Genomic DNA, 12704 nt, shown 5'->3' with positions numbered 1-12704 from the left:
TTTCAAACTGTGGGCAGATTTGAAAGGAGAGTTCTTGTGCAGAGGATGGAAGGAGAGGGTATAATGGTAATTTACATGAAAAAGCAAAAAAAAAAAACTTCCAAAACCATTTGTATATATACTTTGGAGTTTTCAAGGGTAAAAATACATCTATACAAGGAAGAGTAAAACCAGAACATTTCTTGTAGAACTACAGCCTTAACCAGCAGTCTACTAATGGAAATTGATAGTCATTCAGACTCATCAGCTATAGAAGAGAGTTGGGAACAAATCTTACTCATTCAGACTTGACAGAGGAGATCCTTCTAGGAGTACACAGTTTCATTTTCCAGCTTACTCGGCTTGCAACGCAATCCTCATAAAACCGGGACTGTTATTACACCTTCTCATGCTCAGACAGCAGCGTCGAAAAGAGACATGCCTGAATGAGGAAGAATGATATGCAGAGTGGGGTTAGAAACAGATGCAATTCAAATACTTTTTGGTTGATTCAATCAATAATGATAATAATAGAGGTGCAGTACAAGGCTCAGGTACTTCGCTTGACAAGGAAACTGGAAAACAAAAACAACTACGTTGATCAAAACAGAAGTTGTTCAAGCCATCTTGGATAAGTTAGTCAGTCGATGCGTTTCAAATGATGCTCAGAATCTAGACATGATATTTTCTCAAGCAAGATAAACTTTGTCAATGATAGTATTTTTTAAGGCCTGCTGGAATAGACTTATCTCAAAGGCTGAGAAAGCTAAGTAAATAGTTCATAAATAAGCTAAACTGTATTAGTTCCCAGTCATCTACGTAATTGAAAATTGCCAGGGTGTTTTTCTAAAAACTATTCTTCCTGTGACAATTGTTTTTAAAATTAAAAAGAAAAGGTTAAATTACACATAATCCATAAACTTTTAAGGTTGTGCCTATTAGATTCTTAAATTTTAAAAAGTGTTTAATAGATCCCTAAACTTTCTAACTTTGTATCTAATAGATTCTTGAACTTTAAAGTTTCTAATACGTTCCGGAGTTTCAATTCTATGTCTCATAGATTCTTCAACTTTAAAAGTCTTTAATACGTCTTTGAACTTCCAATTTTGTAAAAATTTTGTAAAAGGTCACAAACCTATTAGATACAAAATCAAAATGCTAGGGTTGTATCAATTTTGTATTTAATAGGTTCGTGAATTAAAAAAAAAAATTCAAATAAGTCAATAACCTGTTAAACATAAATTGAGAGTTCAACATCTATTGAACTTGTAAAGTTGATCTATTAGATACAAAATTCAAAATTGAAAGTTTATGACATGCTTTTAAAGTTTAATCCTATGAGACACAACTTTGAGGGTTGAGGACTGAGGATGAACTTGTAATTTAACCAATAAAAAAAAAAATTGCTTCCAAAAACAACTTATGGACAAATTTTTTGAGCCAAAAACTATGCTCTACTTTCATATTGAAAACAGTCTTCCCAAATATTCCCAAACAAGCTACCCTTTTCACTAATGTTGTCTTTGCAAATTACAGTGTAGCAAATATCATTTACATGCCACTTACACACCAAAAGCCAATTGACAATTTACTGGATCCTCTTACATTTCATCATGACAATTACTCTTTACTTGACAAGTCCAGATTCAGTGATATGCTAATTCGAACTGTACACACACTATTTGAACCTTGAGATACTGAAAGACCAACTACTACATAAAGATATCCAGCTAATTGAACGACAAATAAATGGTTTAGCTAACGCCACTTATTCACCACAATCCCAGTCAACCGCAAATATTTCCTATTCAACACCTAACTTTTGTTTGTTTTATTTATCCCTTGACAAAGCTTTTGTTTCATTATTGTTAAAGTGGGCATACATCAGCAGCCTAATGCAATGGTTTCTTTAATCAACTTACCTCAACCCAAAGGGTTAGACACTTGAGACCGTTGCTCTTCGATCAAAGTTTGAACTCTCTGTAGCAGACACAAGTATACAATCAGTAATATAAAAGAAATCAATGATACTTTTTATAAACAAACAGATACCTATAATTAGTTGTTACCTTTACAGAACTTCCAACCTCCTCTACTTTCTGAAGTACTATTTCCCCTGAATAAATATATGGGTCGTACTTTTGAGATTTTGATGGGGATGCCTGTGATTTATAAAGAAAAAAAGTCAATGTTCAGCATTTTACAGGCAGAAGTCTATTTGCAATTAAATGGAGGTAGAAATCTGTTAACTTTGCATGTAGGATGACGTGTGTGAACAAAAAGAAAATGACCTACCCTTGTATTCGGAGCTTCTTCAATTGTAGAAATTTGAGAAGAGTAGCCATCATTTCTCATACCAGAAAGACGCATTTGAACAGCCTGAAAAGTGCATAATGAGGGTGATCTTCTTTGATATAACTGGAAATGTGTTAATTAATATCACAAAGTACCTTTTTAAATGCGATTGGATCTGTAATTCCTTGAATTTGAACATCATCACTAGGTGGTCTTCTCATGCCAACATTCTCGATCCTAAGAGAGTAAACTCCATAGTGAGACTGCAGATATCCTGCAAACGTGAGATAGAGATCTTAAGAGCCAGAAGAACATACGTAAAGGTAAACAGAATAATACATCACTAAAAACACGCTCACAGAGGTAAAGTACTATTCAATACAAAAAAGAATATGCCATTTTCCCATAGGGTGGAAAATAAGAATTTAGGAGTAAAAAAATAGTAGACTTGTATACTTCCACTCTAAGAGAAGATACGGACATGGAACGTAACTATACCTCAAAAATTTATAACACAGACACAACAAAGACGTGTTGATTAAATTACGTTATCAAAAAGACATATTTGTATATGTAAAGAAATCTCAATTATAACCTACTATCCAATTCGTAAAATATCATATTTGAAAGTTGAAAACCGTTGCATGCCAACGTTTGAAAACATAAGGGTCAAAGATTAGAATGATCTAAAAAGTAAAGAAAAGGAAATCATATTCATGAAATGCTTTTTCTTTATTTCCTAAAAAGAATGCTAGAAGAGATCAATCATGCATTTTTTATAGTCATCTCTATTGAAAGACACAACCTTCAACTTGTATCAAACAAAGAGTGAAAGTTAAGTAAGAAAAAGAAAGTTGATACATGAGAAAGGTATATCAGAAAGAACGTAACCGTGTATCCAAAATGGTGGGAGAAAAAAAAAGTGATGGTCCCTCAGGTTGTCCTCACTATAGGTTGCCATGAGCATGTCCTAGAATGTGGAGCTATGTCCTGAGCAACAACCAAGCCATATTCAAGTAAATCAGGAACCTCAGGGCATACTGAATATGTATCTGGTGCATCTGGGGAGTCCATAGTCTAGATGAGTCCCGTAAAGAAAGATTGACCTTAGAAAATAAACTGTGCTTCCTTGCTTCCACCAATTCCTTACAAGAGGAGAGTTGTTTGCTTCCACTAATGATACCAAAACAATTATAAAAATCCACTTCCATAAATTAATTGGAGCAGCAGCCTAACATAACCCAGGAGAAACATGTATACCCCTTCTGATGTTTGGACAGCTTGTCTTCGTAGCCTTAATACTTCAGAGGGGTTATTACTTGTTAGTTCAGGCAAGAATAACATCAGATTGTCTACTAGGCCTTAATAAAGTTTTATTTCAGGTAACAATTTATTCTTTCATTCTATAAAGACGTGGAACAATGTCAGCAGGTTATTTTACAATAATGCTCCAATATTTTTAACACTTGCAAGCAATTCGGAACTGGTGATTTTTGAACCACCCAACCCCTAAACCACATTTAGAGTTTCCTACTTCCGAAAAGGCCTTTCCAACCAAAAACTATTTCATGCGGCAGCATTCTCACTCGATACCTTATAGGACAAACCAGTTTCCTTCATCCTTTGAGTACAAATTCAGGACCATCCCTTCAGAAAAACTATCCACTTACAGATGAAGGAAACAGGTTTGTACTATTGGATAGTCCTAGAATAAGTTTCTTTTTGATTCCCCATTGAACCACCGCTGACCTTCATGTTCCTCTTAAACAACCTAAGTGGGAAAGAACTCATCACTTGATTCATTTTGGAATTATTCCTTAGACAACAAATCCAACTCAGCCCCATTTCAGAACTATTTTGAGACTTCCCTCCGTCTTTCTGAACTTCAAGTTTAATTTTGCACTGCATTCTTGCCAACCTTTAGCCCATTGGTTCTTCAAAAGCTTTCTGTCATGGCTTATCCCCTTTATTCTTCTAGGATCAATTGGACAAGGACTCATCTTCATCACAAAATTAAAGGGTTGCCTCTCTTGAGAAAACGTTGTGTAATCTGGCCATTCATCAAACCCAGAACTTCAAGTTTAAAGCTACTCACTAAGACAATCGCCAATTTCCATAAACATTTTCAATTTCAACTTCTTCAAAAACAAAGCCACAATAATTCTCCTTGATCATAGCATATGCCTTCATACAATATATCATCTTAACAATCTTCCCGATGCATTAAATGAGGCTTCCACATCTTCCACCTATAATAATAATGAGGTTCTTGAAATTCCACATAGATGGAAGTTAACTTACATACTTGTATTGATCCTCAAGCAGAATCACTGAATGTTTCATACGAGGAGAATCATTCCAAGCTTCAAACTTAACCCTAGAATCTCCTGCGGTAGCCTAGTCATAGTTTGGACAGAGGAGCCTTGGTTCCTACTTATTGGTCGAGCCTTGCCCCTTCCTATAGGATGAGCCTTGCCTCTTTCTTACTGGAGAACCATTCCTCTTCCTTACTGGCCAAGGGGCCTTACCTCTTCCTAATTGGTGCATCTCTAGCCTTATCTCCAAGAATACATTAAGCATTCCATCCTCATGAAAAAGTTCCTTCATAGCCTCCCAAATTTTATTTCAATCATCAAGGGAACAAAATCTTGGTACCACTATTGCCCATAACCATATCATAAATTAGATTTTCCATGGGAGGTAGAATGCTTTCAAGTTCCTCTTTTCCAACCTTCAAGCTATTACCACTTCTATAAAGGAATAATGATCCTTAGTGCTTCCTTTAAACATCGAAGTGTTCTGCAAGAAATAAAAAATCACCCATAAAATGACCTCCATCCTAACTCCCATCCATGTAAACAGGATAAAAATTGCCTTTTTTAGCCAGTGTTCATCAACCATAAAACTTCAACAAATTACTCTTGTTTGTGGATTTCCAAAGCTAAAGTATTCTGGTTAGCCTCCTTCCTGAAAAAAATTTGACTCGGTGAATCCAGGAAGCCAACAGGAATCCAACAAATCTTGATGCAATACCTCCAACCGTTCCAATGTTTTTAGCTCAACTAAAAGGAAGCACCCGCAAACCTACTTGACTCCTCTAAGCGAAATTTCTTCCTCCAAATATTAAAATCAAAGTGGAATTATCATTAATAAGCAGCAAGCAAAGTACAGTACCACACAGGAGAATTTGAGAGCTTCTCTATCTCTCCCAAACTGCTACCTACTACTCCTAACTTTCTTCACTTCCCTTTATAACAAAAATGCACTCATTTCCTCACTTAGTTATGAGGGCCCATGCTAACCATCTATCTTCTAACTAATTCCCCACATGTTCTGCCCCCATAAGGGCAGGCCTATTAATACCCCATACCAAAAGAACTAATCGTGTCCTTTGGGCAAAAATTAGGCAATAGGTCAGAGATGCAATCAGGTAGAATCAACTGTAGATTTGCCTTTTCATAACTGCTAACCTCCATATTATAAACATTAAACACTACCCCATCGTAAATACTCATGTTAGGAAGGGACCACATTTAGCATTTCTCCAAACTATTTCCCACCACTTGTTGACCCCAAAATTACCTTTTTACCTTCTTAGTGATGCCTATCATAAAGTGATAAATCTCTTACTCTATATTCTATACATATGTGTCCAATGGCCAACCGTGTTTTCAATTTAACTATCCATTGTCACACCATGCTAGCCTGAGCACACTAACGCAGGATAGAGAGAGACTGAGAGAGAGAGAACTTTGCAAACTTTGCAATACTCAATTATAGTTCCATGGTATATAGGTAATCTTAATACTCACCTTTTTTTTTTTTTTTGATAAGAAACAAAGAGAATGCATTCAAATCAAAAGAGCCCAAAAAGGCGAGAACAACCTAAAGGCGGAGGGTAGAGAGAACCCTCCCCAATGAGAACTATACAATCGCATTCTTCCAATCTAGTGAAATAAAAAAACAACTGTAGTTTCCAAAAGCCTTCTTGTGGATTGTGGCCCACCAAGAAGTTGTATCTTAATACTCACTTTCAGACTCTAGTCTGTACTAAATTGGAACTATGATCGGCCATAACAAATATCCCTGGAGTTCGTCTGGTAATTTCAGAACATGTAGTTGGATCTACAACCCAGTTTACTATTTTTCTCCAATTATTTCATTTGTCCTCCTCTTTTGTTGTACCTATGCATCAAGGCCACCGACTTCCATTTCAAATGGTCAGAAGGTGAGGCACAAAGTAAAACTCGCACAAATTAACCAGTATGGTTAATTCTGACAACTAAGTAACAGAATACATACTTGTAAGCAATCATAAAGCAACAACCATGTTGCCTATGAAAATTAAACGCATAAATTATTTCTTCTCCTTCTCAATCTTATTACAAACAATAATTTTGCTGCATGATGAAATAGAAGGTCAATACGAGGCTTAAATTCAGTAACCATTCTGGAAAAACACTTTACCTTGTTCAACTATAATGTCTGCCACTGAAGGCAATAAAACGTGCTTCTCTTTCTTCAATACTCCAAAACATGGAAAAGTCACAGGCCTTGTAACCTGCGATGAAGATAAAAAAAACTCATTAAGGTACAATACAAATGAGTAAATGATTTTGTCTGCAATCAATAGATCATCTTCTAGCGATCAGAGATAGAGTGAATAATGGAAGCATATTGACGGTTTAGACTATAATGAAATGGTGGCGAGATTGAGCTCCAAGAGTCACCTTGTAGATTATGGCATTTGGTGTAAGATAAAGTTTTTTCGATTGAATATCTTTCCGCAGAATGTATCTTCTCACTGGTAGATAAAGCAGCATCAACAACCCAATCCCCCATGCGAAAATCAAAAGCAAGGAATAAAGGACCCATTGTGCTGTATAATACTTAACAAAGTTCTCTTCCATTTCTTGGAAGGAAGCTGCATACAAAACGGGATCATCATCGGTTTCAGGCTCCAAATCAGAACTGCATTCCGACAGTAGGCCCCTTTCCAAACTACTAATTTCCACAACCTCCTCGTCTGAACCCATCTGGATTGACACAAATCAAAGTCGAATTAATTACAAAATTCTTCAAATCTAATTAATCAAACAATTCCTCACTAGTCTACAACTTTGAAAACCTCGTAGTTTTGGGGTTTCTACATTTTCCTCCGACAGAATATTTTTCAAAAGCTTCACAAGTAATAAAACAATCGTACTGAACTGAGACTAAATTTAAGAAAAAACACTTTACAGAAATGAAAACAGAACCACCTCACATTGAGCAGTAACAATCCAAGCTCCCCAGAATTATTTCGTGAGAAAGAAACACAATTCCTTACGTAAATGGTTCAGAAATATTCCAAATCAAAAAAATTTGAGTGGAAAGCTCATCAGAATCGCAATGAAACTAGCAATATTGAACTCTAACAGACGTAATTTGAGTTTCTGGGACTCGAAGTGATCAGAAAAGAAGAGACCCAGAAATAATTATATTAAAAAAAAGACCAATAAAGAACCAACACGAGAACAGTGGAGGAGTAGAAGCAGGAAATGAAATTTACCAATATAATAAGCAAATCCTGTTTGAACAGGAAACTGGAAGCACCCCAAACTTGAAAGTGGATAAAACGAGAGAGAAATTAATGGCGAAAATGGAGAATTATGTGATCGGGCGCAGAAAAAGAAACACGAAGGCACAGCTTCTATGTTGCCTGCGGAGCGCCGGAAAAGATCGTTCGATTGCCGAGTGGGGGCCTCGTCAGTCGCCGACTCACCACGAAAATCAGATCACTGAATTGCGATTGCCTGCGGTAAAATTTTGGAAGGAAAAAAAATATATATTATTTACCCGTTGTGAATTTTTACCTAAATTTTCATTTTCATCGCGTTCAATCCTAAACAAATTTTTGTGAAATAATTTAGTTAAATTAATGATATCAAACAACTTTCCATCCTAAATGAGACTAATATTAATATTAATATTTTTTTATTTTTAACTTATTCAGACAAAATATCATTAATATTAATATTATTCATTTTTAACTTAATTAAAAAACAAAAATACTTTTAAAATATTATAAAAATAAAAAAATTTTATAAAAAATATTTAAATTAACAAATAAACATTTACCATAAGTTTAAAATAATTAATAATATTTTCAAATTTTTTCCAGATTCACCCCACATAAAATTGTCAAAACATTTTTTTCGGTCCTTTTTGGAGAGGAATTTGGAAAAATGTATCAGTTAGATAAAAAATAACTCGTTTTGGTGGACCAAGAAGTTAAAAGCAGAGTCACATTCTGGTCTCCATGTAGAAGATGGTGATTTAGACACCCATAAATACCAAAGTCAATTTTGGTCACTGTGTTGAAGCCTCCTTAACTCATCAAGTCTCATGAGGTTGTTTCCTCCTTCCCCTAACACCGTGTGAGAATTACCAATGGAAGATTCAAAGTTTCATAATTTCATGTCACATCACAACATTCCAAAAGCTGGTCACAGTTTACTGATCTAACAAACAAATTCCCTGTTATTACCCAAATTTCCATCTCAGTTGCATTTCTCAGTCCCTCTCCCTCTACGGCTGTCAAAATCCATCTCAATTGCCCCTTTTTAAGCAAAGAAGCACCACTAAAGACACGGGTTTTGTTTTACATAAACCAATCAGTCTAAATATAAGTTTACAACTAAGACAGCACCGCGATGACGTCCGAAGCCCTCAATGCAATGTAATCAGACCCATCTTTGCTCTTGAACTCGTTCCCGGCGTACTTTGAGTACATCACGTTATTTCCCGCTGCAACGGATAGTGGTTTCCTCTTGCCTTCCTCATCCAGATGACCGGGGCCAACTGCTACCACCTGTGTTAAAGCAAATGTTATGTCAATCATACGGCAGAGGAATCTCTAATGAGTCAGAGGGTGTGCCTTTTGCATGCTTACTGACCGTTCCGATTGAAGGTTTCTCTTTTGTCGCCTCAGTCAGCAACAAACCTCCTGCTGTTTTTTCCTCAGCCACAGCCACCTGTGATCAAATTTTAGAACAAGTATTACATTATTGTCACGTTTCATGTTCCTTTGCAGACAATAGTGAATGTTATTCTAGGTGCCCCTGGAGAAAGACTCTACTGTCGTCAAGAAGTCATATCTGAGGTGGATGGAGAAGAATGTTATATTCAATAGCTACTTTTAATTATATCATACATCTCATACTCGAGATCATATAGTACTCTTTCCAACTTATATTAGAGAAAAAGATGATAAACAATTGCAAATGCAAAACCATATATCAATGGCATTATATCCACTCTTATCCACTGCAAAATATAAATCACAAAGATTTTTAGATAGACCACCGCCAGTATTTTCAAGCATGCATATTGGAAGAATCTGACTATTTACTCTCAAGGGTTGCTCCAAAAAAAACAGCAAAGTAGTTATCATTAGAGACAAACCTTGATCAAGACCCTGTCGTTGAGGGGCTGAAGATCTTTTGCGTCATCTGTTTCTAGAATACCAACTATGTCATCTTCCTTCAAAATAAGATGCTTCGAACCATTGAACTCCAACTCAGTGCCAGCGTACTTGGAGTACACTACTTGAGCACCAGTCTATCAAATCAAAAAAGCATTGATTGAATTAACAGCATCAAAAGATTAGAAGTATCTCCAAACATGCATAAATGCATACCTTTACACTAGCTTCCACTTTGATATTTCCAATCGACTTGCCTTCTCCAACTGCAACAACCTCTCCTCCTTGGGGTTTTGTCTGGGCTGTCGTTGGAAGTAGAATGCCTCCATCAGTCTTCTCTTCAGCTTCCTTTATCTTCACCAACACTCTATCGCCCAATGGCTTGATTGAAGTGTACTGAAAGTGAAACATTGCAATTCACACACCAAATTAAATTTTGTATACGTGGGTTCAAAAAATGAGATGCACACCACCAGAAACACGTAGCAATTTGGTTATAAACTCAAAACTGGTTTCAGAAATCAAGACTGACTAGTAGATGCACACGGTAGTTGAACACAGGTAGTTGGAAGAAAACTTATACATTATAACAGATGCATACTACTTGCAGTTATGAGCATAATTAGGTAACTATACTGGACTGTGGAAAACGTAATATCAACAAATCAGAAACTTGACCACCAAAAAGACTATAAAATGGCAAGAGACAGCAGTTAGATACATGGAACCAGGAATAAGGGAATGCAGTTCAATTATATTACGTCAAAATAACATAACCAGAAACTAAGAGAAACCCAAGGAAAAAAAGGAAGAAACTAAAATTATTGGCCTGAAAAATACTATCGAAGCATATCTCCACAGCCATACAACTCAGAAAAGAACTTATCAACAACAACCTAAAATTGAGTGAAGTATTGCAACTAATTTCGCATAGCTTCATCTGAAACTGAAAAAGAAAGGCACAAGACAAAATGACAGTGAATAGAGGAATGAGTGGTGTGAAACCTTTGGAGCAACCACAGTAGCAGCTCTGACAACCAAGCCAGTGTAAGATCTGTTGGCCAGACACCCCACTCTCAAGTGCCCAACAGAAGGAGAGAATTTCACCGCAGAAGGTCGAAGCCCATTGAAAGATGGCAAGTTTCTCGCGGAAATTAAAGACCCGGTGAGCTGAGCTGCCGCCATTTCACGTCCTATCCTCAAAAAGTTAATCCAGAAAACATATACAGAGAAGATTAGATAGCAATCCCGCGCATAAGAAAAGTTGGGCTCAATTTCAAAAGAATCTAAGTCAACAAAATTGAATCTCTACAATTCTAAATTGGCCACAACATTTGAGCACGGAGGTAAAATTATGCCGAAAAACAGGAAGAAACATGTTATAGAGATGGAAAGCAGAGAGGGGCGAGTACCTTGTGTAAGGATAAAGATTGGGTTTCGAAGAAGCGGCTCCAACGGTATAGAAGATTATGGAAGAACGAAGAAGATAAACCCTAGCAACTTGAAGGCAGCTCCAGCAGTGGAAATGGGTTTTATCGGAGAAATTAGACCCTTCTAGAAATTGGTTGGATAATGTGGACAAATAAATACCCTTAATATTACTAATTGCAATATTCGATTACATAACCTGTATTATTACTTAAAAAAATAGATTTAAATAAAATTTTGTTACTTCTAATTTTGGTTTTATCTTTATTGGTGTACTTTTAAAATATCTATATTAATTATTCTAATTTCAAACTTTGGCTAATTTTACTTTCTTACTTTCAAAATATTCAATTTGGTTATTGTAATTTTGAGCGACCATTTTGATTCATTTATTTCTATTTTTATCTCATTTCTATGACAATTCACCAAATTTCTTAAGATGTAGCAATAAATTTATATAATTTACATTATGTATGTGTTAAAATTTTACAAATAGGGATAGAAAATAGTCACCTTTTTAAAATACAAAAACCAAAACAAATGTTTCAGAGATACATAAACTATTGAGGGTGAATTTACCAAGCAAACACGAGCCCAAGTAAGATCCATTCCGAGCGTGGGCGAGAGGAACAAGCTAAAACAAGCCCAGTCGAGATAAAATTCCATATGGGACAGCTTAGAGGTGTGCATAAACCTTCACCCCATGTTGAGCGGCTTATAGGTGTGCAGACACCTCCGTGTCATATTGGACGACTTATAGGTGCACAACCACCTTCGTCCCATATTAGACGGCTTTTGCACACACCTCCCCGCCATATTGGACGACATATATGCACGCAACCACCATTGCCCTATATTGGGCGGCTTATAAGTGTGCAACCACATCCACGCCATATTGAGCGGCTTATATGTTAGCCCCACTTTAGCTATCATTATGGGTCGGTTATAGCTCGCCCTATAGGTTGGCCTCAATAGGTCATGTTATAGTGCAGGTTATAGCGCAAACCACAAGTATGCTGGCGCCATGCGTTCACACTACCACATTTTCTATAAATAGAAAGGACTCGTGACCTTTCTAGGTACGTCATTTCCTTTCAAACAACTCTTTATTTCTCTGCTCTTAAACTCGATTTAAGCATCAAAGTGTGATAGGCTGGTACGGCATCCACTCACCTTCTCTTTTTGCAGGTCATTTTCGCCTCAACTTTCAAAACCAAGATCTCGTGAAGAATATCAACTATCTCGGTCTTCCAAACAATAAAATCTCGTCCTTCTCTTGTTCACAACCCATCGAGTCACGACCTCTCCTAGCTAGACCTAAACTCTCCTTGATCATTTGACGGTCGATCCGATTCACCAACTCTCAACCTGACCAGCTTCTCAAAATTGCATCAACATAAACTAAAATAAACAAAAGTTTAAGATACAGAGACTTTGAAAATACTCACACTAAAATAATATTTAGACCAAAATAATAATACTAACCTACAATATTATTTATTAATAGTTTTTTTAGTTGGTATTGGTTTGCCATAAA

General features: G+C 36.2%; 2 protein-coding genes across 4 annotated transcripts; both read right to left on the bottom strand.

Annotated features, from left to right (window-relative positions):
• Positions 1-88: 88 nt before the first annotated feature.
• On the bottom strand, positions 89-8105 carry LOC111016439 (uncharacterized). Of its 3 annotated transcripts, none has more exons than XM_022291840.2 (8): positions 7826-8105; positions 7005-7310; positions 6742-6835; positions 2430-2548; positions 2275-2358; positions 2049-2141; positions 1902-1959; positions 89-421 (listed from the first exon to the last, which is right to left on the bottom strand). In XM_022291840.2, the coding sequence occupies exons 2-7, from the start codon at positions 7308-7310 to the stop codon at positions 1903-1905; spliced, it is 753 nt and encodes a 250-aa protein (XP_022147532.2). In that variant the 5' UTR covers positions 7826-8105; the 3' UTR covers positions 89-421; position 1902. The 3 variants fall into 3 exon arrangements, with proteins under 3 accessions (XP_022147532.2, XP_022147533.2, XP_087981204.1); XM_022291841.2 differs by lacking the exon at positions 7826-8105 and adding an exon at positions 7536-7784; XM_088125078.1 differs by lacking the exon at positions 7826-8105 and adding an exon at positions 7541-7784.
• Positions 8106-8700: 595 nt separating this feature from the next.
• CPN20 (chaperonin 20) lies at positions 8701-11310 on the bottom strand. The gene is made up of 6 exons (XM_022291842.2): positions 11152-11310; positions 10745-10932; positions 9956-10135; positions 9721-9876; positions 9213-9290; positions 8701-9127 (listed from the first exon to the last, which is right to left on the bottom strand). The coding sequence occupies exons 2-6, from the start codon at positions 10922-10924 to the stop codon at positions 8954-8956; spliced, it is 768 nt and encodes a 255-aa protein (XP_022147534.1). The 5' UTR covers positions 10925-10932; positions 11152-11310; the 3' UTR covers positions 8701-8953.
• Positions 11311-12704: the final 1394 nt, after the last annotated feature.

Source organism: Momordica charantia (genome assembly GCF_013281855.1).
Source record: "Momordica charantia cultivar OHB3-1 chromosome 6 unlocalized genomic scaffold, Mcharantia_2.0 BLBB01000006.1, whole genome shotgun sequence".
Classification (NCBI taxonomy): domain Eukaryota; kingdom Viridiplantae; phylum Streptophyta; class Magnoliopsida; order Cucurbitales; family Cucurbitaceae; genus Momordica; species Momordica charantia.
Note: the sequence above shows the minus strand (reverse complement) of the source record. Positions and strands in the feature narration are given on the sequence as shown.

Excerpts from the sequence above, each read along its gene's own strand:
- LOC111016439 (XM_022291840.2), bottom strand. The coding sequence starts at position 7,310 with ATGGGTTCAGACGAGGAGGTTGTGGAAATTAGTAGTTTGGAAAGGGGC. Across the intron at positions 2,549-6,741 it reads AGACATTATAGTTGAACAAG|GATATCTGCAGTCTCACTAT; the intron begins GTAAAGTGTTTT and ends TCACGTTTGCAG. Across the intron at positions 2,142-2,274 it reads AAGAAGCTCCGAATACAAGG|GCATCCCCATCAAAATCTCA; the intron begins GTAGGTCATTTT and ends TATAAATCACAG.
- CPN20 (XM_022291842.2), bottom strand. The coding sequence starts at position 10,924 with ATGGCGGCAGCTCAGCTCACCGGGTCTTTAATTTCCGCGAGAAACTTG. Across the intron at positions 9,877-9,955 it reads AAGTGGAAGCTAGTGTAAAG|ACTGGTGCTCAAGTAGTGTA; the intron begins GTATGCATTTAT and ends TTGATTTGATAG. Across the intron at positions 9,291-9,720 it reads ACGACAGGGTCTTGATCAAG|GTGGCTGTGGCTGAGGAAAA; the intron begins GTTTGTCTCTAA and ends ATTTGATCACAG.